This window comes from Staurois parvus, unplaced genomic scaffold, assembly GCF_062004578.1.
Source record: "Staurois parvus isolate SC_StPar_1 unplaced genomic scaffold, SC_StPar_1.0 ptg000501l, whole genome shotgun sequence".
Lineage (NCBI taxonomy): Eukaryota > Metazoa > Chordata > Amphibia > Anura > Ranidae > Staurois > Staurois parvus.
The window spans coordinates 1,357,501-1,384,381 of NW_028318297.1; the positions used below are offsets into that span (position 1 = coordinate 1,357,501).

General features: G+C 41.9%; 1 protein-coding gene and 1 long non-coding RNA gene across 2 annotated transcripts in view; one reads left to right on the forward strand and one right to left on the reverse strand.

The window, feature by feature from the left end:
• Positions 1-2,285: 2,285 nt before the first annotated feature.
• Positions 2,286-4,205, reverse strand: LOC149452038 (uncharacterized). Its single transcript, XR_016314946.1, has 2 exons — positions 4,134-4,205; positions 2,286-3,248 (listed from the first exon to the last, which is right to left on the reverse strand). It is a non-coding gene; the product is annotated as an uncharacterized LOC149452038 (long non-coding RNA).
• Positions 4,206-4,238: 33 nt separating this feature from the next.
• LOC149452039 (HEAT repeat-containing protein 1-like) overlaps positions 4,239-26,881 on the forward strand; it is a gene marked incomplete at its 3' end in the record, with an annotated part of 102,092 nt that continues 79,449 nt past the window's right edge. Inside the window, exons 1-2 of the mRNA XM_089689856.1 lie at positions 4,239-4,360; positions 16,715-16,871. Coding sequence (XP_089545982.1) covers positions 16,730-16,871 — 142 coding nt within the window. The remainder of the gene's footprint in view (positions 4,361-16,714; positions 16,872-26,881) is intronic.

A 26,881-nucleotide genomic window follows, 5' to 3' on the forward strand; every position in this document is an offset into this window, starting at 1 on the left:
TGTGTATGTGTGTGTGTGTGTGTATATGTGTGTGTATATGTGTATATGTGTGTGTGTATATGTGTGTGTATATGTGTGTATGTGTGTATATGTGTGTGTGTATATGTGTGTGTGTGTGTGTGTGTATATATATGTGTGTGTGTGTGTGTGTGTGTATATATATGTGTGTGTGTGTGTGTGTGTGTATGTATGTGTGTGTATATATATATGTGTGTGTGTGTATATATAATGTGATTTTGCGTACCCATGCCGCCCTGTAGCAGTATTTCTGCTGTAGGGTGGTCAGGAAGCGGTTACAGAAGAGGTTTGTGTTACGGCACTGTGTTACTTTAACTGACAATTGTGCGGTCATGCAACACTGCACCCAAATTAAATTTACATCCTTTTTTCCCCACAAATTGAGCTTTCTTTCGGTGGTATTTTATTGTCTGTGCGTTTTTAATTTTTTGCGCTATAAAAAAAAAGGCTGACAATTTTGAGAAAAAAAAACAATATTTTGGACTTTTTGCTATAAAACATGTCCGGTAAAAAAAATAAAATCTAATTTTGTCACAAATTTCATCCAAAATGCATTCTGCAACATGTCTTTGCAAAAATAAAATCCCAATACGTGTAAATTAATTGGTTTACATGAAAGTTATAGCATTTACAAATGGCGGGAAAGATACTTGGATTTTTAATTTTTTTTTATACTAATAATGGCGACGATCAGTGACTTATGGCAGGACTGTGGCGGACATTTTGACACTAGGGGGGGGGACTGACTTGGGGTCACTGACATCCCCAGTGACACCAATACAGTGATCAGTGAAAAAAAAAACCCACTGACACTGTACTAATGGCACTGGGGAGGAAGGGGTTAACATTTTTTTCACTGAAAGGGTTAGGGGAGTGTTGTACTAGGGGGCAAGGGTGTGTGCTGGACGGGGGCGTGTGCTGGACGGGGGCAGGCTGATTGGGAGAGAGAAACTCTTCTCTCCCTCTTCAGCTTGTCAGGCGCTGACAGGCAACTGACAGATAGCAGGGCTGTGTGTAAACAATGTAGCCCTGCTCTCTGTCAGCGATTACCGCTAATCGCGGGGAAACGGCCGGTAATGACTGGCCGTGACCCGGCAGCTGAGGCCCGCTGCTGACACCCGCGGGACAGGCAGGGCGGGCGCGCGCCCCCTACCTGTTTTGCAAAACTACGTTTTAAAACGTGGTTTTGCCCAGCCGTGCTGCCCTGCAAACGTACTAATGCAGTGGCTGGGGCTCAAGCGGTTAAATACCACCAAAAGAAATCTCTATGTAAAAAAAAAATATAAAAATTTCTTATGAGTACAACGTTGCATGACCGGGCAATTGTCATTCAAAGTGTGACAGCACTGAAAGCTGAAAATTGGCCTGGGCAGGAAGGGAGTAAAAGTGCCCGGTAGGCAAGTGGTCAAGCAGAGTGCTCTATGCATCTGCATGGACATGCACGACAAAAGTTTACATATTTTCTAAAAAGCATCACAACTGAATAGTAAGTCTCCAGACATCTTCTTCACACGCTAAATAATAAAGGAATTTATTCTGGTGGAGGAAAGATCCTTTTTGAGGGATGTAATCCTTTCTGACATGGTTTCACAGATTAAAGTGGTTGTAAAGGCTGAAGGGTTTTTTTTTACCTTCAGGCATTGTATGCAAAACACATTCAGTGTGCAGACCCTTCCCCCACACCCCAAATACTTACCTGAGCCCTCTTGGTTCAGCGATGCGCGTAGGAGTCCCGGCTCTCCTGGGTCTCTCCCTCCTTACTGGCTGAGACACCGTTGGCTCCCACTGCTGTCAATCACAGCCTCTGAGGAGGGAGTAGGGCAGAGTAACGCTTTGCTGTGTCTTATGAATGCAGAAAGCGGGGTTCGGAAGCGAGCACGCACCAGTGCCCCCATAACAAGTGGCTTGCTATGGGGGCACTGCTCAGGGGGGAGGAGCCAGAATCGCCAGCGGGGTGACTCAATAAGAGCAGGATTGAGGCTTGTCTGTGCAAAACCATTGCAGAGAACAGGTACTTGTTTTAAACTTTTTTTTACACATTTCTTCAGTTACTTTCTGGTTCCCATGCCTAGGCAAATGATGTCATACATCCCAGGAGTCTTGGGGGGGTTCTTAGCTAAGCACACCCTCCTGCCTGCATGCCTAAGGGAGATTGATACCAGGAAATAAATGCTACATGAATCATCTGCCCTTATTCAAGATGACCATGGCCAGAAATGCTAGAGGGGGGTTTTTCAACATGATTTCTCAACAAAATAAAGCATGGAGACATTGAAGGATGAATTTTAACACAAAGTCTTTTGAGACTACAGTAGAGGGCCCAGACGACAGGAAAGGGGACTCCTGCATCATCTTATGGAGCTAAGAGAGACTCCCATGTAGTAGACCATAGGGTCACTGGATTTCAGAATACATCAGAGGGTACAAAGTAAGTGTAAATTTAATCTTTGTTTTTGGATACAGACACTTTGGAGTTTATTTACTAAAACTGGAGAAAATCTGGTGAAATTCAGCATAAAAACCAATCAGCTTCCAGGTTATATTGCCAAAGTTTAACTGAGCAAGCTGATTGGATACCATGCACAGTTGCACCAGATTCTGAGTGCATCAGCTTTAGTAAATCTCCCCCTCTGTGTCTGGATATATAGACATGTTGAGATTACGTAACAGTGTTAAACTCAAGGAATGAGTCAAGGCTTCAAGTATTCACAACCACGGGTGGGTGGTGGCTAATGAGGGCTGAATAACCTGAGGTGACTAGGATCACTGTAGACAGGCAGCAGGAAAAGACTGGAGGATGGAGTTCCATGTGATGCTTTTGCAAAAGCAAATGCAGCATCGGGATGATATTTCCTTTTCATTTAAATGGTGGGTAAAAGGACTAGTTGATGACATCATCAGTGAGTCCCTTAGTTTTAAACCTTCACACTTTAAAACCAACAGCACAAATAACTAGGTAGCTCCTGGTGCTTGGCCCAATCAACTGATTCTTCAGAGAAAGTCTGGCTCCAGTCCAGCAATTCCATTACCATAAAAAGTTAGCTGCAGAGCAGTCACCTCAAGCTTACGCAGCATCCCAGGCTAGCCATGCGTGTCAAGTCTAAAGGGGTCTGGGTTACACCACTTCAAAGTCAGGACGGGGAAAGGCTGACCCAGATAGCTGCCATGTAGAGATCAGTAAAAGCTGGGATGTAGTGAGTAATCTTGACTGAAGTCAATGAAGGAAGAATCTAAAAAAGAAAAAAAAGCTATTAAAGAACTGAAGGAAAGATGGCCATTCTGTTAAGACACTAGCAAAAAAAAAAAAAAAAGAAACATGCTGGGTAGGAAGGGTTATCCCTGGCTGGTCTACAAGTTTTGGACATTGGCTACATATGGGTATGTATCCATTTAGGGGCATTGATTTTACCAGCATCCTACCCCTTTTTACATGTGCCGCAGCGTGGGGGAATGACCCAGTCTGCAGCTGGAGGAAAAAAAAAAGGAGTGATTCTGGGGGCTGTAAGATGCTCAAGCTCATCTCTAATAATAATAACCCATACAGAGCTTTTATCATCCCTTGTGATGCCATCAGTTTTGGTGAGCATTCAAATTATTTAAAAAATTAGTGGTCAACTTTCAAGATATGGGGGGACCTTAATATCACCAAAAGGCCACACATAAAATGTAGTAAATATTTACTATCAGAGACAGAAGACATGAAAAGAAATATCATCAAAGACTATGGGCATTCTACAAAAGATGGTCGAAGACTGCAGACATTTTACAAGAGATGATCAGATAGTGTAGATATGCTTTCAGTTGCTGGGGACAGGCTTCAGGAGACACATTACACAAGACTGGTAGAATCACTGCTCTTGTCACAGGGCAATAAAAAAAAACAGATTAGGATCTGCAATGGCCCCTGGGACCGCACCAGGGACTTAGTAGAGAGATATCTCTGGCCCTTTAACGAGTCCATTAACTGTTCTGTAGCAAAAGCCTACTATATTTCTGGTACACCCAAGAGTTACATTTTAGTTCATTAATCCCAGCGTACGTTACGATAAAATGTTCTAAGGATCATATAAGAATTACAAACTATATTGCAACACAAAATGCAAAAAATAACATACAGATTCGGATTGTATCGAACCACACCATATCCGGACATGACCACATCAAAAATGGCTGATGGTTGTATGAACTGTGGAGTAAAGCGGAACTGAGGGTGAATGGCAAAATACTACTTCCGGGCGAAGGCGTGTTCTTTAGCCCATGCGGTGAGAAAATAGCTGTGAGTATATCAGCTCCTTCGTAACAACGCTGCTCAACTGATCTTTGAAACTTTGCCCTCAGCAAGGTATATACACTTATAAATATTATGTATATTGCTGTTATTGTGTGCGAATTTATGAACCAGTATGTAGCGGTATAACACTGTATAAAACTTTGCATATGTCGTAACAGAATGTGAAGTTAAAATGTTGCATTTGTATCTTGTTAACTAGTATGAAATACTGAGTACTATTGGTTCACCTTATGTGTTGGCTATCTGTTGTAGGAACTCATATTGTAATGTGGATGCTGTTTTGTTCTCACTAGTTCCACGCTAGGTTCGGCTGGTGTGCTTAGGAAGGAGTAGTGGTATGTCCAGTGCTGTAAACCAGTAAGGTGGTGGCAAACACCAGCAGTGCATGGAGTAGGTATTCAATCAACCCACAGTATTGAATAACTTGCAGTAGATGGGGACTAGCGCTGTGGTGGCAATTCAGCCTCCAGAAAAGCAAGTATACAGCTAATAACTTTACTTTTGACCCTGTGGTAATAGGGTCAGTTTAAACTGTTTGTAAAAGCAAAGTCTAATACTATCAATTATTAAAAATGTTCCCTACCCTGCTCCTCTCCCTAACCTGTATTAAAAAAAAAAAAGTGTACTTGCCTATTTTCAATCTGCTCTGCTCATGTTATGCCACAGTTTTGGCTCCCCTTTTTTAGTGAGTTTTTGCTTCAGGGAAGGGGAGAGAATGCGGACTGTGAGTAATGTCATCTCTTCCAGAATTCCCAGCTAATGAGTGATCTCTGAGCTGGAGTTGCAAGATGACTTGACCAGACTGGAGTGGATTAATAAGTATACAGACCCCCCCCCCCTTTCTTTTTTTGCTGCCTAACCTGTGTATATTAAAATAATTTGAACCTATTTTCAGTTTGCTCTGATTGGGTCACATGATTGGCAACTCACAGATTAGGCAGCAGGAGGGCACATTTTTAAACAGTCTTGGGCAGGAATTTCCCTTTAATATTGGTATTGTAGCTGTTGCTATTGGTGATTGCTTACAAGGTTTTAATGATAACGTAATTATGTATTGCTGACTTACAATTTGGATATGTGAGAGAGGTAAGCTCAGGGATGTTGGATTCCTATTGACTGACGCCCGGGACATGTAGTTCCAGGCGCTGGGCAGGTATGTTCTTTCTTCCTTTAGCCCTGCTGCGGGCAAGCAGCTGGGCTCACCAGTCAGGTGAAGCAATCTGAGGTCGTGATGCCGCCGATTGCTTCACACAGTGCCAGCCTCTCTGTGCCCCCGGTTTGAGGTCTCCTGGGCTCTGCTTGCCCATCTGTGGGCCCAGGTCGCCGTCGGCTAGAGGGGAGGGAGAAGAGCGGACAAGTCCACTCCCCTCCTCTTCTTGTGCTGACCCGGAAGTGACATTACGATGTCACTTCCGGGTCCCCGCTGAGAGATTTTAATGCAATCCCCGGGAAAGAATGTAATATGGTGCGATGTGCACCACATTACATTAATTGGAGCAGAGGGGAGAAATCCAGGGTCTTTTAGACCTTGGATGTCTCAAAGAGAACTTGTCACCAAAAATGATCACGTAGGGGATTTTGACGCCTATGTGATTTAAAAAAAAAAAAAGTGATTGTAAAGAAATTTTCACCCAAGCACATACCATCCCCCCCCAAAAAAATATTGAGGCCCCCACCTCCATATATACGCACGTACAAACTGAAAAGCACGCGCTGGTGCACCTACGCATGAAACAGTCGATTGCGATATGTCACATATCGCTTCTCACGTCAGAATGAGAGCAATAATTCTAGCACCAGACCTCCTCAACACTAAACCGGTGACCTATAAGGAGCTTTAAAAATGTCGACCTATAGAAAATATAGGGTACTGAAGTACGTTGCCATTTCACGAGCACGAACAAATTTAAGGTTTGACAAGTTGGATCTTTTTTTTTTTTTTTAATTTAAATATTTATTAAATTTTTCATGTTAATACAAAAACCTAAAAAGGGAAATAATTCTCATACAAATAGACATTTATAACATTTCTATTTTTCCCTTACTAAAAACTCTTTTCTTTCCCGTCCCACTACCCCCCCGTCCCGCCCCTCTTCCCCCCTCCTCCCCCTCTGCAGACTCTAGCCCATTCTAATCTCTTGAGGTTTATTAATTTTTTGCTAACATCCTAGTTCATATTTTCCTATATTTCTCTTTCAATCCTGCTCTTTCCCACTTTTCCCATCTCCTGAAATAAACTCTCATCCTATCTTCCTGCATATGGTATGATCTTTCCATTCTACCTATCTGGTTTACTCTATTAATCCAGTCTACCTCCTTCGGTACCTCAGCTTTCCGCCAAAACTTGGGTATCAACCCTTTCGCTGCATTCCAGAAGTACCAAATACCTGAATCTTTATATTTATTTACAGATGTCTCCACATTGTGTAGGAGGCACGTCGTTGGGTCTAACCCTATGTCAATTTCAGTTATTTCTTCAATCAACTTGACTATTATCTTCCAAAAGGCCTGGATTTTTGGACATTCCCACCATATGTGAAACACCGTGCCTATCTCTCCACATCCTCTCCAGCACATATTTGAATTTTCCCCATTCATCTTGTGCTCTACACTCGGTGTAATGTGCCATCGTGTCACACACTTATAATTAACCTCAATCTCTCTCATACTAACATTATCGTGTATCAATCTAAACATCTTTCTGTCTATCTTCATCAAACCCAACTCCCATATCTCTTTCCCATTTTGTCATAAAAATTAACTTTGTGTTTGTGTCTAATTCTGTGAGTATTCTATACACTTTTGAAATACTGTGCTTCCCATCCCTTCGTGTCTCTAACAACCTTTCAAACATATTCCACTCCTGTTTTTTTCTCAAGGGTTTCGGTAGATTTCCAATAAAACTTTTCAATTGATGATATTTCCACTCATCTATTCTAATAAAAATGTCTCCCTTCTCTATTAACTCTTTAAGTGATCTCAATTCCCCCTCCACCAAAACATCTCTCAGTTGGGTATCCTCCTTTCTAAACCATCTCCCTGATATCTTATTCTTTCCCGGGGGAAAGTACTCAGTATTTGTGAGAGGCATTAATATTGAATTAAATTCCCATTTCATATTTTTGTGTAAATTGTCCCATACCCTAAAAACATTTAAAGTGTAGATACTTGTGCTTTCTTTAATTCCCCTGAACTGTGGTGGAACCCATATCATCTGACTCAATCTAATGCCACTAAGATCATTTTCAATTGTTACCCAACTTCTCCCCTTATGGTTAAATGTCCAGTCATATATTCTTGCTAAAACCACTGCTTTATAGTATCTCTTGACATCTGGTAGACCCAATCCCCCTTTCTCTTTAGACCTACTCAATGTTTCATATGCTATTCTAGGTTTTTTATTCTTCCATATGTATCTTGTTAAAATTTTTTCATTATCTTAAAGAAGGCTTCTGGAATTTTAATTGGTACCATTTGAAATCTATACAGTATTTTAGGCATAATTACCATTTTGACTAAGTTTATACGTCCTATCCAGGATGGATTTCCTCCTTCTAGTCTTTTTAAATCTTCCCTGATCTCATTTATCAAAGAGATATAGTTTAATCTATGCAAATGCTTAGATGAGGCAGTGAGTTTTATTCCTAGGTATTTTATCTCTTTTTCTCTCCATATAAAGGGGAATTCTTTTTGTAGTTTTTCTTTTTCATTCTTTGATATATTAATATTCAGGATCTCTGTTTTCGTTGGATTAGTTTTTAAATTTGATAGTTCACCGTACTCCTTCAGAATCTTTATTATATTTGGGAGAGTTATTCGGGGATTCCCCACATAGAACAATAAGTCGTCCGCAAAGGCCGCTACTCTATGTTCTATGGATTCTATCTGAATTCCCTTTACCGGTCCACTATTTCTTATTATTGACAACAGAGGTTCGAGTGACAATACATATAGCAGAGGGGACAGAGGACAGCCCTGTCTTGTACCATTAGACATTCCAATGGGTTCTGATCTCTCCCCATTTACCGTGATGATTGCAGTAGGCTCCCTATATAATTTACTTATCCACTCTCGCATTCTATCACCTATCCCCAGCACTTTTAAGTTGTCCATCATAAAGCCCCAGTCCACTCTATCAAATGCCTTCTCTGCATCAATTGACAAGAGCACCACCGGGGCTTTCCCTCTTCTACTTTTCTGAATAAGCATCAGGGTTCTCAAGCCGTTATCTCTACCTTCTCTCCCCGGTACAAAGCCCACCTGGTCTCCATGGATCCATTCAGGCATCAGATCTCTCAACCTGTTTGCTAACACCTTTGCATACAGTTTAGTGTCTGTGTTCAATAATGAGATAGGTCTATAGCTGGAGCACTGAGATGGGTCTTTTCCCTCCTTGTGAATAAGTACTACATGGGCCTGTAGGGATTCTCTCCTCACTTCCATCCCACCTCCCAGAGCATTCATATATTTCTTCAGCTTGGGTAACAGTACTTCACTAAATTTCTTATGGTACTTAACTGTATAGCCATCCGGGCCTGGGCTTTTTCCCCCTCCTGTGCTTCTTAATGCTATTTTAATTTCTTCCTGGGAAATTTCTGCGTCTAGGGAGTTAAACTGTGCTTCACTTAGTTTTGGTAATCCCGCATTTTTTAAGTATGTCATCTTTTTTTTTCATTAATTCCCTCTTGGGCTTCTTTTAGAGGGCCTTGGGGGCTAATATTGTATAACTTTTTGTAATACTCCGTAAACACTTTAATAATCTCTTTATTTGAGTGGACCAACTCCCCCTTTGAACTTTTTATCTTTTCTATATAGTTCCTATTTTTCTTTTTATTCAAAGCTCTCATTAGATATCTTCCTGGTCTGTCTCCCCATCTATATCTCTCGTTCAAAACCCTGTTGTATACTCTTCTCCTCATCCATCAACCTCTCTAGCTCATCTTTTTTATCCAATAACTTCTGTCTCGTATCTTTTGTTATTTTCTTCTTATGGATCTGCTCCAAGTCCAATATTTCTTTTAAGAGCCCACTGACCCTCTCTCTTCTTTCCTTTTTCTTCCTTGCTCCTGCCGCAATCAAGATTCCTCTTATGAATATCCTGGCATGTCAGGGCCTTCCAAAACTATGATAGATAGTGAGGGAGTGAAATTAGGAAGTTACGCACCTTCAGGATTTCAAAGTGGTCATTGGATTTCAGGCTCCTGTATGTGGCTAGGCTCCCAAAAAGTCTCACATGTGGTATCCCCATACTCAGTAGAAGTAGCAGAATGTATTTTGGTGTGTAATTCCACATATACCCATGGCTTGTGTGAGAAATATATCATTTAAATGACAACTTTGTGTAAAAAAAAAAAAGTTTGTCATTTTCCAGAAACTTGTGGAAAAAAAATCTTCCATGGACTCAATATGCCTCTCAGCAGATAGCTTAGGGTGTCTACTTTCCGAAAAGGGGTCATTTGGGGGTTTTTGTACTGTCCTGGTATTTTAGCACCTAAAGAAATGTGATGAGCAGTCAGAAAGGAAAAGCTGTGTAAATTCCATTATCTATACCATAGTTTGTAGATGCTATAACTTTTACACAAAGCAATCAATATAAACTTTTGGGATTTTTTTAATCAAAAACATGTAGCAGAATACATTGACCTAAATTTATGAAGAAATTTTAGTATTTTTGGATATTTTTTATGACCGAAATGAGAAAATAACGTGTTTTTAAAAAAATGTTTTTTTTCTCAATTTTTTTTTGTTTAGAGCAGCAAAAATAAAAAGTGCACAGGTGTTAAAATACCACCAAAAGAAAGCTGTATTTGTGTGAAAAAGACATAAATTTTATTTATGTACCATATTGCGTGATCGCTCAATTGTCTGTATAACTAGTGCAGTGCTGTATAGCAAAAAAGTAAATTGCAATATCTATACCATAGTTTGTAGACGCTATAACTTTCACACAAAGCAATCAATATACACTTATTCGGATTTTTTTTACCAAAAACATGTAGCAGAATGCATTTTGGCCTAAATTTATAACTAACTTTGAGTTTACTATAATATTTTTTATAGCCGAAAGTAAAAAAATATAGTTTTTCTTCAAAATGTTCGGTCTTTTTTTGTTTATAGCGTTAAAAATAAAAAGCACACAGGTGATCAAATACCGCCAAAAGAAAGCTCTATTTGTGTGAAAAAAGGAAATAAATTTCATTTGCGTACAGCATTGCATGACCGTGCAATTATCAGTTGAATTAGTGCAGCGTTGAGTAGTAAAAAGAGGCCTGGTCATTAAAGGGGGTAAATCCTCAGGAGGGCAAGTGGTTAAATACAGTTTTGGTCAAGTTTTTTTTTTTTTTTTTTTTTTTTTTTTTTTAAATCTGGACAAGTAGATTGGGCCCAGATTTAGTCCCTGGACAAGTAGTTTTTTTTTTTTTTCAAAACTTTCCACACCCCTGTAAGCTATTATCCTAATTAGCGGCTAGCAGTAAGCATTGTGTTCTGCAGATGTGGAAGGCTCCCTGCCAGCAGAGCACAATAGTGCTGCAGGAGGGATTCCCCCATCAACACTGACTGTATCAGTACTCACAATAGTTATGAAAATCCACTATTGACTTACTTGAAACATCTCCTTTCATGTTGTGAGCGCTGCCTGTTGGTCATATATTTTCACAACTTCCCGGATTACCTGTAGGCTTTGGTGTGGCCTAAGGAGATCATCACCATCAAGTAGATTGGGACACCGATTTTAGTCCCTGGACAAGTAGTTATTTTTTTTTTTGTTTTTTTTTTTTTTTTTCTTCAAAATTTCCTCATCCCTGACATGGACACACACCCACACAGGTTGAACTGTATGAACTAGTGCATTTATTCAACCTTCCCAACTATATAACCATTAAAGTTTTGGTTGTAACGATTTGTGCACAATAGGGACATGGAACATGTACGTGACTACCATTTTTGTTTTTCATGAGCAATAATCTTCCTCCTCTCCTCCCTTAAATTTGTAGCTGTAAGTTTTAACAAACTTCAAAAAAGCCTCTTATCTTAATTAAAACACAATAGATACCAGACCCTAGGCCTGGATAGCAGCTGTAAACAGCTTGTCAGGATGTCTGTGTTCCAGGAGCCATGGAAAACACTTTCCTCTGCCCTATCGTAAAACAATAACCTGGTCAAGCAAAAATGACCTGTTAGGCTCTTAGGATTGCAGAGCGTGCCATAAAACATCTATTCCACATGTAACAATTCCACATACAATTCATAGAATTCAACAGGAACACATGGGTATTATTATTATACAGGATTTGTATAGCGCCAGTTTGCTCAGTGCTTTACAATATAACGGGAGACAATACAGCAACAGTACAGTTCAATACAAGAGGGATAGGAGGGCCCTGCTCCTCGGAGCTTACAATCGCTGAGGGATATATTTGAATAGGGAATATCAAGGTCATACATGACTATGTTAGCACATAGGAAAGGGAAGAAAGCTGTCCTCTCCTGGGTGACAAAGGTATGCTGTTTGGTATCCCTGGGTTCGAAATATAATTCTGAATATTAATCTGCCAGTTGTTAAAATACCACCTGCACGTATTCGGGGTTATTAATCTTAGTGTAAAACTGTATTTGGGAATTGGTCGTAAATTTGGTGACCTCCTAGCACCCATCCCTTTTTAACTGGATTTTTGGTCAGTTGGTCTCTGTCCACACCCCATTGATATCATAGAAAGGAACTTGTGAAGAGGGAGCTCTCATTTAACATCAACGAAGAAACATCCTAACGGACTTGAGCCAAAGGCAACATTTTTGCTCAAATGGACTCTGCTAAAACCAAGGACTTTGCAAGTATTCTGTCTTCTTAACTCCTTTCTTTTATTTCTCTGTTGCATTATTCCTTTATTTCTTTGTAACATCCCTTTCTGTAAATATTTTAATTGCACCATTTTGACCTTTTTCGTAATAAACCCTATTTTGAAAATTGTTGAAACTGTCTCAAACTTTTAATGCAAACTAAAGAATCCCGGTCTCTTGAGGAGTGCTACTGTATATAATAATCCTCTGAATATACTTGTCTGTGGTGACAGTGTGTGTTAGACGTTTATTGTTAACCTTTGTTCTTGTTAACCTAGTGAAGGGTTGATAGGCCCAAAGCCATCTGGTGGTAGTTTGGAGCATGAAGGGTTAATTGCGTAATTAACCCAGTGACACTCTCTCAGGCTGCTGGCGCACAGAATGTGGTCCCGCGAGCTGGAAAAGTTTTGTGCAGGGTGCAGCTGAGAGTGGCATTGTTTCACGAGTGACAGTGATGTGAGATTGGCTGGTCCTTTTGTCAAGAGTTGGTGAGAAGGGCAGGGGTTGGGCACCTCGTTTGTCACATATTGCTCTTTCGAAGTTTGATAAAACTTGCAGCAGGAGGGCAGCAAGTTTATTGATTATGAAAAACAAAAATGGCTGTCGCGTCCAGGATCTATGTCCCTATTGCGCACAATCGTTATATGGGTGACTTACCTGGTGGGTTACAGGGTGTTGCCTAGCCTTTGAGCGACCTTTTTATAGCCAAGTGGGGCTGGGTAATGCGCAGCCTGGGTTGCCCTGAGGGGGCGGAGGGTTTTAACATCTAGCTTGACAGTCCTGTGGGGAAGGGGCAAGGGACCTACCTAGCTTAGGATTTATTTGGGAGAAAGCTTAAATGGGTTACTAGTATGGGACCAGTGGGAAGGGGGGGTTGCTGTGCTTTATTCTCTCCCTTGTAACAGAGACCCCTTGTAAAGGCTGTGGAGAGATTGGATACTGAAGTCCCAAGAAAAAAAAAATCACTTAAGGTATCAAATTTTGATAGTGTTTCATCAAAGTGGAAATTTGCTCATAACATCTTGATGATCAAACGTTCCACATTAATTTACCAAAATGAGTATGTGCTGGATTTTGAAGAGACGCCCAGAGCCCGAGCAGCAGTAAATCTTTAGACTATCAACAGATCAGCCTCTACATTTTTGGCACAACTGAGCATGTACAGAGTGGTGAGACAGTGTTACTGGATTTTAAACAGTATATTAGCACTTATTTCTGGTTTGCATGGCTATACCAGCCAAAGGGGCTAATCTAAAGTGATCTAGCAGGACTTGTTTCCTGAATAAAGTTCAATTGTAACCAATTTGGCTCCAGAGCAATGTGTTTCCCCCCCCCCCCATACATGCAAAATATAATATTCTGGGGGTTTAAGCAGTTTGACAAAATCTTGGGCCCTGTAGAATAAAAAGGTGATGTCACATGATAGTTGCGCAAGTGCTTAAATGCAAATTTTCAAGAAAAAATCAAATGAATTTTAGTGCAAAATCACACAATATATTAAACCCATTTTGGTTAAAATATTAAATAGGTTGCATCGAGTAAATTCTGTCTTAAAATTACGTGCATCTGTGATATTGCCAAAAACTATAGTGCCTAAAAATTTTCAGATTTCACCGCTCTCACACTTTAAATGACAATTGAACGGTCATGCAACACTGTACCCAAACTAAAATGTTATTTTGTTCACACAACTAGAGCATTCTTTTGGTGCTATTTAATCTCCATTGGGGTTTTTATTTTTTGCTAAATTAACAAAAAAAGACTGAACATTTTGAAAATGCCAAAAGTCATGGCGAGTTTTTTTGAAGTTGTAAATTTTTTTGTCAATCTTTTGGAAAATGAAGTTAAAAAAAAAAAAAAAAAAGTATTTTCTTTACTCACTGTCACCAGTGCAGTACAACGTCAGCATATAACTTGTTTGACGGTGATCAGGGACACTGACTTGCGACAGTACAAACAACATTATTTTTTTTTTTTTTTTTTTTTTTTTATATAACACTATAACCAAAGTAGTATAATGTTACCATAGTAACATTGTACTATAGGGAAGTGATCAATATTTTTTTTTTTTTTTTACACAATTTGATTGCTTATTCTTTGCTATAAGCAAGCTTTTAACTGAATGAAATCGGTTCATTCAGGTTTTTTTTGTTGTGATTGGCCACGGCTAATAATGACACAGATGGGCTGTGATTGGCCCAGCCTGTGCATGTGATCACTGTGACCATTCACAGCTAGAGACAGTTTTATACAATGGATGGCATGAAAGGAAGCCATTCATTGTATACAACTGTCATGTGACCTGCTGTGATTGGTCACAGCAGGTCACATGGTACTGGCAACAGGGCCGGTACACAGATCTGTCATCGGCCGTGTCCTGCGGGCACGCGCAAATCGCGATCCGGGAAGGGACGAAGTGTTCGCCCGGTCGACATTTGACCATAGGCTGGGCAGCAAGTGGTTAACCACTTGAATACCTGGCACTTATACCCTTCCTGCCCAGGCCATTTTTCAGCTTTCAGCGCTGTTGCACTTTGACAATTGCGCGGTCATGCAACACTGTAGCCATATGAATTTTTTTTTTTTTTTTTACACAAATAGAGCTTTCTTTTGGTGGTATTTAATCTCGGCTGGGTGTTTTATTTTTTGCGCTATAAACAAAAAAAGCAAAAAATTTGAAAAGTGTTTGCTTCTATTATAAAATTTTTCAAACAGGTAATTTTTCTTCATTGACGAGGCTGCACTGCTGGGCACTTGTGGGCAGCATTGCAGGGTGGCACTGATTATCGGGGCACTGATCTTCAGTGCCGATCCGTCCTCTGACAATTCCCGGTTATCGGCAGTACTTTCTTCACGCTGTGACAGCATAAGGAAAGTGCAGCCGATATCCGACAACTGCATTTACCGGTGATCTGCTGTGTTATTGGACACAGCTGATCACGTGGTAAAAGGCCGCTGTGTTTGGCCTTTTACCACATCACATGATCAGCTGTGTCCATAGAACACAGCGATCATGGAGATTGCCGGGTGCACGCCCTGCGGGAGGGCACGGTCTGGAAGGATGTCATATGACACTCCCAGAATGGGACACCCGCGCTGTCGCAGTCATTCGGCTATAGCGTGGTTGGCAAGTGGTTACAAAAATTTACTTCCCCCCCCCCCCCCCAATATTTATTATTTGATTAATAAACCCCCAGTGGGATAGATGTGTCTCCTGGCTGGCCAGGGAATGGTGCATCTGAAACTGATTTCACTCCCGGTTTTATTGTTTACATGTGAGACAGAGCCTCTCACAGCGCGCTCATTCCTGTAGCTGGCGGCTATGTACCTGGGCTCCGGTAGGAGCGGGAGAGCCTGGTAACCGCAGGAGGAGTGGGGGCCACCAGTGGAAATCTGGGGGGCATCTTGCTGCCGGCACTGTAAAAATGATAGGCAGGTATGCATCTGCCACATCATTTTCATGTTCAAGCCGGGAGCTGGCTGAACAAAAACCTCACATGCTGGTGGCTTCTACTATTACGACCGAGGAGCTGAACTGGTTAACCCCCCTGGCGGTGTTCCCGAGTGTAGCTCGGGGTTAACTTTCAGCACCAGAAGCGGTAACCCCGAGCTACACTCGGGATTACCCTGCAGCATTGCTCTGGGATCCCTCCAGCACTTACCTTGTCCTGCGCTCCCGCGAAGTCCCCCCTGCAGCGTCCCCAGCAATGTCCTCCGGCTTTTGCCGGCGTCCAGGTTCTGTTCCCTGCAAGCATCGGGATGTACGGGGGACGGAACCGGCGGGAAATTAAAAAATGTGACATTCACTCAATACACTTAAATCTTATCGTATTACATTACTGTATCAAACCATTTCACATACATTTTGTCTCCAGTGCTTTGTCCTGTGCCCTGCCTGCATTTTTACTGTTTTCTGCCTGGAAACTGAGAAATGTCCATGGCATCCAAAAAGCATCTCTTTAGCTCAACTGCGGTTTTAGACCAGCTAGAGAACAGTGTTAGTAAATTAGAACTACTTGCAGAATTGAGTGATAATTATTCGTGGGGAAATTCGTCATCAGACACTGAAAACGATTTTGCGCCTGAACTCAGTGATGTGCGAACTTGGCGCTATTTCAAATTTCAGTGTTTTTGGTTTGATTACATTATTGAATTAAATGTATTATTAGATTATTTTTTATGATTATATTATAATTTATGCTTTTCGTGTTTCAAATTTTTTCATACTCGGGTTTTTACTAGGCTCTTGTTCAGACAGATTTCAGTGAGTTATTCCTTAGAATTACAGGCCAACAATAAAAAAACATATTTCCATGGAAAACAATGTGCCGCTTTGAGCACAGAAATACTGACATAATCAGATCGCTAGGGAGGTTAAGGAAAAGCTGGTGTGGCAGCTTTAATCAGCATTCTGCTGTTTACACGTGGTAACAATGAGTTTATTCGATGTAATCTATGTTGGACTCTAATGGCATATTTAGCTAATGTAACACCAATAAATCTGCCATTTAGAATGGTTCCCATTTTATATTATGAAAACCTTGATTTCCTTTCTACTTTTAACAGAAACGGCCGCCAGCGATGACTTCTTTAGCGCATCAACTAAAGCTCCTTGCTTTGCCACAGACTGACCCCAGCTTGATTTACCGGAAACAAGTTGCTTCTCTGCTGTTTGAAGTCAAAGAAGCTGCAGTCCTTGATAGAGAAACCTTTTTTGCTATTGGTAAGTTGATATGCTAAGTTGCATTACATGTCTATAAATCGCTGTGAAACTCAAATGAGAATGGTGACCCAAACGGAGTAGGATAAATCAAGGGAGGCGTGGTAGTCAACAGTCATACCTATTAAAGTAGACCTTGCACTAGTAAAGGAAAGTCTGCTTGTTTTTTCTTAATCTCTTACCGCAGGACAAAGATTTTCAGTGGGAAAGGCTAGGTTCACTGTTCACCCATCCTCTTTTTTTTTTTTTTTTTTTTTTTTTTTTTTTTTTTTTTTTTTTTTCTTCCTTCTAAAATTCCAGCTCTCCTATGTACCAATATAAAATTAATGTTCTTTTTCAGACATTCAAAAGCTTTCCATTTATTCTGCATATGCTTACCTCAGGGGTCAGATGGCTGTATACAAAAGCTTCCATATTACTTCTGCCTTCCTGCAGAGACTTTAGGTCATGACACAGGCAGGAATTCACCAGCTGACCTCATTAGCACACATCCTGCATCATCTACCCATCACCCACTTCCAGGTACACATTTATTAAATGAAATGCAATCAGTCAGTGATCACTGTTCTCATTAAATACACAGGCATCATTTTTTATTTTTATACCTTAACTTTCAATCATGCATAGATTGTTCATTTGGCAGAGTGTGCTGAGTGATATGTTGATAGAGATGTAGTACTGAAAACAGGAGAATTTTGTCTTCTGGGCTCTGTAAATCTCACTCTACACTATACAATCTGATTGTACAATTTCCATTAGCTCTACCATCAACTATGTAGTGCAAAGGCATGCCTGATTGGATAATGTCTCCTTCTATTATATAGTTTTATTAAATCTAAAGGAGAGTGCAGAGATTGTATAATATATGGCCACCTTTATACACCTAAAATGAACTGGTGTTTTTGGTGCCATTAGTTAACAGCACACAAAAGCAAACACGCATGTTTCCATGTGAAAAAACGAGTGGCAATCGCACCAAAACACACAGTAAAAAATGTGCAACCCTCACCCCTCCAAAATGTCCTATGAGCCACATGTAGCGCAGCCCACTGCAATCAACAGGCTGCCCTATGTGTGTCACGGGTAAAAAAAAGCCAAAAAAACTGCACTCCCTAGGTGTGAATGGGGCCTGAAAGTGAAATTGGTGTGTTTACACAATTGGGCTTCAATCAGATCTGTTAACAAACACATGGCAAACTGCACAGAAACTGCACGCTTCTGTTACGAAAAGTGTTACGAAAAGTTGCACCCAAACACATAACCCATGTCCCCCTAAAAAAGAGGCCCCCCACATATAAACATAAACACAGACGTCGGGACCCCTATGCTTGAAAACATCAATTGCAATACACGTTACATATCGCTGTGCACGCCAGAATGAGAGCAATAATTCTAGCACCAAACCTACTCTGTAACGCTGAACTGGTGTAGCCTATATTTTCTATAGGCAACACTTAAAGTTTGTTGCCATTTCACAAGTGCATGCTAATGTAAGGTTTGACATGTTTGGTATCTATTCGGTGTAACCTCATCTTTTATAAATTACCAAAAAATTGGGTAATTTATTACCTTCCTGTACTTTAAAATTAATTTAAGTTTTTTTTTTTTTTTTTTTTTTGTGTGTGACTCCCTAGACCTTTACAGTAATAGTGTGTGACATAAAATATTTGAACTACCACTATTTTATTCTCTAGGGTGTTTTTTACTTTCAGAAAATATTTTCTGTTTTGTGGGGTTTATTGTCTTCAGGCTTAGTGATTTTTGCACTTTTTTTTAAAAAAAATCAGCAAAAAAGGCTCTTGCAGTGAAAGGGATAAGTTCGCCTTTGGGAACACTTTACATGTTCCATCCACTTTTTTTTATCCAAGCCCTCTGTGTGACAGTAGTAGAAGTTCCTTGAACCTGGCTGTCACGTTTTGAGAATCAGTTACAAGTTCTTTGCGATTGTCTGTCTGCTTGTAGTTCTTAATGAACTACCATGGTGCATTTCAGCGCTCAGCTAGCTCATTGATTCTTCCTGTCAGTGTTAAACTGCTTTCCCATATGAGGGCCAGACAGATTACACTGACAGTCTGTAGGAGTCCTGCATTACACCCAGGATCTGCTGATCGCTGGTGCAGTGCCTTTTCAGGCTTTGTTTTTTTTTTTTTTTTAAACAAACAAAAAAAAAGGTGAACTTATCCGTTAACAGAATGGAGACCAGAGCATGATTACTCTGCTCAGCATGATACAGCAACATGAGTGTAAACTGAAGAAATCATTTATTTTTTTTCCCTCTCAGTGGGACCTGCGCCTTAGTTACTCACCTAGCAGATGCACTTCTGCTGAGCGTTAGGATCCTGACACTCCCCTTTTTTGATGAGCACCCAGTCGGTTCTTCTCACACTGCAAGGTCTCTTCCTTCCTTGCTAGTCCCCGAGTTGCGTTGCTGGAGACAGGGAGGTGAGGAGAAGATTAAACAGCACAGTGTTAAAAATATTAAAAGTTTAAGTTGCCATAAAGCCCCTTGTGTTTTTTGAAAGCCCTAGACATTCTTAATAGCACCTCAGATTTAAATACAGTTTTGGGTAAAATTCATTTATTTATTTTTATCAGACAAGTAGATTGTCATGAGGGACAAGTAGATTGGGACTGCGATTTAGTCCCTTGGGCAAGTAATTTTTTAAAAAATTCCACACTCCTGAGATTGGGTAGGGTGTGTAACCACAATGACCATACACATGTCTTATGCACAGAAGCCATTTTAGGTTTGAAAACCATGGGGGTCGAACCATGTAAACAGCAGCTCAGTGGTGGGCAGCTACAGCGTATTTCTGACAACTGCAGTGCAGCAGCACAGGTGCTTCTGCAAGTATTGGAACACTTGTTACAAGGAAGAGACGTGCCACATGGGTGCCTGTAGCCTTGGCAGACACTCCTTTCAGCTGGGTGGATGGGTTTACAGGCTCATTGACGCACTGCAAGTCATGGCATTATACAGGAAGAGGTAAGGGGTGGGTTCCCAAATCCCTTTATTGGGTTGGGAAGACTCCCTGTATAGTTCACTCTATAATGGATCTCAAAGGAGCTTGGCTCTGAATCCCTGCATTTATTTAGTATTTCCACTGTTTCAGGGGCCCAGTTCTCCTGTAACTTTGTGGCTAGGGAGAAATTTGACAGCCATTTCTTCCTGGCATGAGTATATCTAAGGGCTTGTCATTGGTTTGAACACCTGGGATGCAAATGTGGACTATTTCCTAAGGTGGTTTGCTCCACCTTAATCAGAATTCTTAAAGTGGTGTCTAAGACACATTTTAGAATTTGGATGTGCCTCTACTACAAATGTCAGTACAGGTGACCCTGATAGACTGTTAGACAGATACATGAATCTGGAGCATGAACCATGTGTGGAGGCACACTGAGGCTGATGTGTACACATGAACATGCCAAACCCTGTGCTACTGCATTTCCTCCTGCATCTGTCACACATAGTGGCAGGAAATTTTGAAGCTGAATGGGTGAGTTCTTCCTCAATGTGCTTTTATCTGCACGAACCCGTCTGTGCTCTGAATCCGCCACAAATCTCTTAATAGTGCAATGATCACGCTTAAGTTTTCATGAAATATCTAATGTTTTCATACCTCGTCCAAGGCATTGAACTATTTCACTCTTTTCGGCAGCAGAGAGATCCTTTTTCTTCCCCATATTGCTTGAAAATGGTGCTCTGCTTAATAATGTGGAACACCCTCCTTTTAGTAGTTTTTCTTTAAATTGGGCTCACCTGCCAATCTAATTCACAGGTGTCCGAGATTGTTTTCAGTGATCAAAAGAGCCATGAGACACAATGCCATTGATGAGTTAAACTGAAAAACAAAATATTTAATCTTTGTGACACTTAAATAGAATTTGCATAATAATTTGGAACAGGGTATAATGTTTGGGGTTTAAATTTATTTCCTAGCAAAAAATACTGTTTTTTTTTTTTTTTTTTTTTTTTTTTTTTTTTTTTTCTCTCATGTGCACAAAAAGTGTCAGAAAAGGCTTGGTCTTCAGGTGGTTAGAAGAGTGAATGTGTGGCATAAACTTCTAATGTTGGGCATAAAATGCCCCCACCCCCCAAAATGACCCCTTTTTGGAAAGTAGACCCCTCAAACTATTTGCTGAGAGGCATGTTGAATCAATAGAATTTATTTTTTTACTACAAATTTTTGGAAAATTAAAATTTTTTTTTTTACACAAATTTGTCATTTAAAATGATTTATTGCTCACACATGTCATGGGTATATGTGGAATTACTCCCCAAAATACATTCTGGTACTTCTCCCGAGTATGGGGTACCACATGTGAGAGACGTTTTGGCAGTCTAGCCAAGTACAGGACCCCAAAATCCAATAAGCACCTTCAGGCTTTAAAATGGCTTTATTTCCTCATTACACTTCCTGATTACCTATCATAGTATCGGAGGCCCTGAAATGCCAGGATAGCACCAACCCCCGCCCCCTCCAAATGACTACTTTTTGGAAAATAGGCACCCTAAGGAATTTGATAAGAAGCATTGTGAGTATTTTGCAGATCTCGTTTGTTGCCACAAGTTTTTGGAAAATAAAAAAAAAAACCCAAAAACTTATTTTTCTTTTCTTTTTTTTATATTTCAAAACCTTGTGAGAAAAAAATGAGATCAGCAAAATACTCACCATGCCTCTTTTTAAATTCCTCGGGGTTTCCAAAAAGGGTTAAATTGGGGGGGTTTTGTGCTATCCTGCTATTTCAGGGCCTTTGAAACTGTGATAGGAACTGATTAAGTGCAATGAGGAAGTTACGCACCTTCAGGCTTTCAAAGTGGTCATTGGATTTCAGGCTCCTATATGTGGCTAGGCTCCCAAAACGTCCCTCACATGTGGTATCCCTATACTCGGTAGAAGTAGCAGAATGTATTTTAGGGTGTAATTGCACATATACCCATGGCTTGTACAAGAAACATATCATTTAAATGACAACTTTGTGAAAAAAAATTGTCATTTTCCAGAAACTTGTGAAAAAAAAATCTTCCATGGACTCAATATACCTCTCAGCAGATAGCTTAGGGTGTCTACTTTCCAAAAAGGGGTCATTTGGGGGTGTTTGTACTATCCTAGTATTTTAGCACCTCAAGAAATGTGGTGAGCAGTCAGGAAGTAAAAGCTGTATAAATTCCATTATCTATACCATAGTTTGTAGACACTATAACTTTCACACAAAGCAATCAATATACACTTATTGGGATTTTTTAACCAAACACGTAGCAGAATACATTTTGGCTTACTTTTATGACAAAATTTTAGTTTTTTTGGGGATATTTTTTTGACAAATTTAAAAAAAAAAATTTTCTCAAAACTTTTTTGTTTATAGCGTTAAAAATAAAAAGCACACAGGTGATCAAATACCACCAAAAGAAAGCTCTATTTGTGTGAAAAAAAGGACATAAATTTCATTTTATGTACCGTGTTGCATGACCGTGCAATTGTCAGTTAAACTAATGCAGTGCTGTATAGCAAAAAAAGGCGTAAATTGCAGAATCTATACCATAGTTTTGTAGACGTTATAACTTTCACACAAAGCAATCAATATATACTTATTGGGATTGTTTTTACCAAAAACATGTAGCAGAATACATTTTGGTCTAAATTTATAACTATTAGATTGTAAGCTCAAAGGAGCAGGGTCCTCCTATCCCTCTTGTATTGAACTACCGTATTTATTCGAGTATAACGCGCACACGTGTATAATGCGCACCCCTAATTTTCGATTAAAAATCGGTATAAAATTTTGTTTCACTTTTTGAAGAACCAAAAATATGAAGAACACTGAATTGTGCAAAACAGCAAAACAGCAATGCTTACCGTAACGCGTGGGCGAGGCGAGGAAAGGAAATGAAGAGGCGACCATATGTTACAGCGGATAAGAATTCTCACCCCCAGTGTATCTCGCCAGTTCGGGCCGCCCACTGTACGCGACGAGGGGACATAGAAAAAAAAAAACGATCCCCTGTTTTCACCGCCCCTTAAAGGGGCGGGGCCAGCACAGGGGACGTTTTTTTTTCTTTGCCCTCGTGTACAGTGAGCGCCTGCGCCCTCAATGGACCGGCCGCCGCTGCGTCACCCCACCAGTGCATCTCGCCAGTTCGGGCCGCCCACTGTACGCGACGAGGGGACGTAGAAAAAAAAAAAAACGATCCCCTGTTTTCGCCGCCCCTTAAAGGGGCGGGGCCGGCACAGGGGACGTTTTTTTTTCTTCGCCCTCGCGTACAGTGAGCGCCTGCGCCCTCAATGGATCGGCCGCCACTGCGTCACCCCACCCCAGCCCTCGTTTATAACGCGCACCCAAACTTTGATTTCTTTTTTTGGTAGAAAATTTTGCGCGTTATACTCGAATAAATACGGTATATTGTTGCTGTATTGTCTCCCGTTATATTGTAAAGCACTGAGCAAACTGTTGGCGCTATATAAATCCTGTATAATAATAATAATAACTTTGAGTTTACTACATATTTTTTAAAGCTGAAAGTGAAAAAAAAAATTTTCTGTTCAAAATTTTCGGTAATTTTTTTTTTTGTTTTATAGCGCGAAAAATAAAAAGGTGATCAAATACCACCAAAAGAAAGCTCTATTTGTGTGGAAAAAAGGATTTAAATTTCGTTTGGGTACAGCATTGCATGACTGCGCAATTATCAGTTGAATTAGTGCAGTGCCAAGTAGCAAAAAGAGGCCTGGTCATTAAGGGAGGTAAATCCTCTAGAGCAGCGGTTCTCAACCTGGGGGTCGAATGACGCTTCCACAGGGGTCGCCTAAGACCATCGGAAAACACATATTTCCGATGGTCTTAGGAACCGAGACACCGCTCCTCGCAGCCGCCGCCGCCACCGCCGTCTCCAGGTGTGGGCGGGATGACATGCCGCCCCTGTCATCTGGACACACCTCGAGATCAATCCTCGCCTGTGATTGGCCGCCGGCACTGTAGCTCAGGAGAGGCACACAGGCGGCCAATCACCGGCAAGGAGGTGGAGCTTGGAGAGGAGGAGCCGAGCGGCACCGCGAAGATCGAGCGAGTGAAGAGGAGGAGAGCGGCCGGAGAAGGAAGACATCTGACCGGTAAGTGTTGGTACCATGGGAGAGGGAGGGAGCGAGCGAGCCCAGGCTGGAGCAGGGGTCTGCAAGGTAAGTATCATTGGTGTCAGTGGGAATAGTGCCCCATCATTGGTGTCACTAATACCAATGATGGGGCACTATTCCTCCTCCCACTGACACCAATGATGGGGCACTATTCCTCCCACTGACACCAATGATGAGGCACAATTCCTCCCCCAAATGACACCAAGGATGGGGCACGATTCCTCCCCCCACTGACACCAAGGATGGGGCACGATTCCTCCCCCCACTGACACCAAGGATGGGGCACGATTCCTCCCCCCACTGACACCAAGGATGGGGCACGATTCCTCCCCCCACTGACACCAAGGATGGGGCACGATTCCTCCCCCCACTGACACCAAGGATGGGGCACGATTCCTCCCCCCACTGACACCAAGGATGGGGCACGATTCCTCCCCCCACTGACACCAAGGATGGGGCACGATTCCTCCCCCCACTGACACCAAGGATGGGGCACGATTCCTCCCCCCACTGACACCAAGGATGGGGCACGATTCCTCCCCCCACTGACACCAAGGATGGGGCACGATTCCTCCCCCCACTGACACCAAGGATGGGGCACGATTCCTCCCCCCACTGACACCAAGGATGGGGCACGATTCCTCCCCCCACTGACACCAAGGATGGGGCACGATTCCTCCCCCCACTGACACCAAGGATGGGGCACGATTCCTCCCCCCACTGACACCAAGGATGGGGCACGATTCCTCCCCCCACTGACACCAAGGATGGGGCACGATTCCTCCCCCCACTGACACCAAGGATGGGGCACGATTCCTCCCCCCACTGACACCAAGGATGGGGCACGATTCCTCCCCCCACTGACACCAAGGATGGGGCACGATTCCTCCCCCCACTGACACCAAGGATGGGGCACGATTCCTCCCCCCACTGACACCAAGGATGGGGCACGATTCCTCCCCCCACTGACACCAAGGATGGGGCACGATTCCTCCCCCCACTGACACCAAGGATGGGGCACGATTCCTCCCCCCACTGACACCAAGGATGGGGCACGATTCCTCCCCCCACTGACACCAAGGATGGGGCACGATTCCTCCCCCCACTGACACCAAGGATGGGGCACGATTCCTCCCCCCACTGACACCAAGGATGGGGCACGATTCCTCCCCCCACTGACACCAAGGATGGGGCACGATTCCTCCCCCCACTGACACCAAGGATGGGGCACGATTCCTCCCCCCACTGACACCAAGGATGGGGCACGATTCCTCCCCCCACTGACACCAAGGATGGGGCACGATTCCTCCCCCCACTGACACCAAGGATGGGGCACGATTCCTCCCCCCACTGACACCAAGGATGGGGCACGATTCCTCCCCCCACTGACACCAAGGATGGGGCACGATTCCTCCCCCCACTGACACCAAGGATGGGGCACGATTCCTCCCCCCACTGACACCAAGGATGGGGCACGATTCCTCCCCCCACTGACACCAAGGATGGGGCACGATTCCTCCTACTGCAAAATTACAGTTATGAAGTAGCAACGAAAATAATTTTATGGTTGGGGGTCACCACAACATGAGGAACTGTATTAAGGGGTCGCGGCGTTAGAAAGGTTGAGAACCACTGCTCTAGAGGGTAAGTGGTTAACCACTTGAGCTCCTGAGGATTTACCCCCCTTAATGACCAGGCCTCTTTTTGCTACTCGGCGCTGCACTAATTCAACTGATAATTGCGCGGTCATGCAATGCTGCACCCAAACAAAATTTACGTCCTTTTTTTCACACAAATAGAGCTTTCTTTCGGTGTAATTTGATCACCTGTGCGCTTTTTTATTTTTCACGCTATGAACAAAGGCCAAAAATTTTGAAGAAAAACAATATTTTTTACTTTCAGCTATAAAAAATATATAGTAAACTCAAAGTTGGTTATAAATTTAGGCCAAAATGTATTCTGCTACATGTTTTTGGTAAAAAAAAAAAAATCCCAATAAGTGTATATTGATTGCTTTGTGTGGAAGTTATAGCGTCTACAAACTATGGTATAGATACTGCAATTTACGCCATTTTTCTGCTATACAGCGCTGCGCTAGTTTAACAGACAATTGCGCGGTCATGCAATACGGTACATAAATTAAATTTAGATCCTTTTTTCCCCACAAATTGAGCTTTCTTTTGGTGGTATTTGATCACCTGTGCGGTTTTTATTTTTTGCGCTATAAAAAAAAAAGCCTGACAATTTTGAGGAAAAAAACAATATTTTGGACTTTTTGCTATAAAACATGTCCAGTAAAAAAAAAAAAATGCAAAAATCAAATTTAGTCATAAATTTCTGCCAAAATGCATTCTGCGACATGTCTTTGCTAAAAAAAAATATCCCAATACGTGTAAATTGGTTTACGTGAAAGTTATAGCGTTTACAAATGGCGGGAAAGATACTGGAATTTTTATTTATACTAATAATGGCGCCGATCAGCGACATATGGCGGCGACCAGCGACTTATGGCGGGACTGCGGCAGACATTTTGACACTGGGGGGGAACTGACTTGGGGTCACTGACATCCCCAGTGACACCAATACAGTGATCAGTGAAAAAAAACCACTGAAACTGTACTAATGCCACTGGGGAGGAAGTGGTTAACATTTTTAGAATTTGCTGTGTAAGGGGAGTGCTTTACTAGGGGGCGGGGGTGTGTACTGGAGGGGGGGGGAGGGGGGATGAGGGAGAGAAACTCTGCAGCTTCTCACAAGCTGTCAGAGAACTGACACAGAACAGGGCTGTGTGTAAACAATGCAGCCCTGCTCTGTGTCAGCGATCACCGTCAATCGCAGGAAAAGGGCTGGTAAAAACCGGCTGACACCCGCGGGACAGGTAGGGCG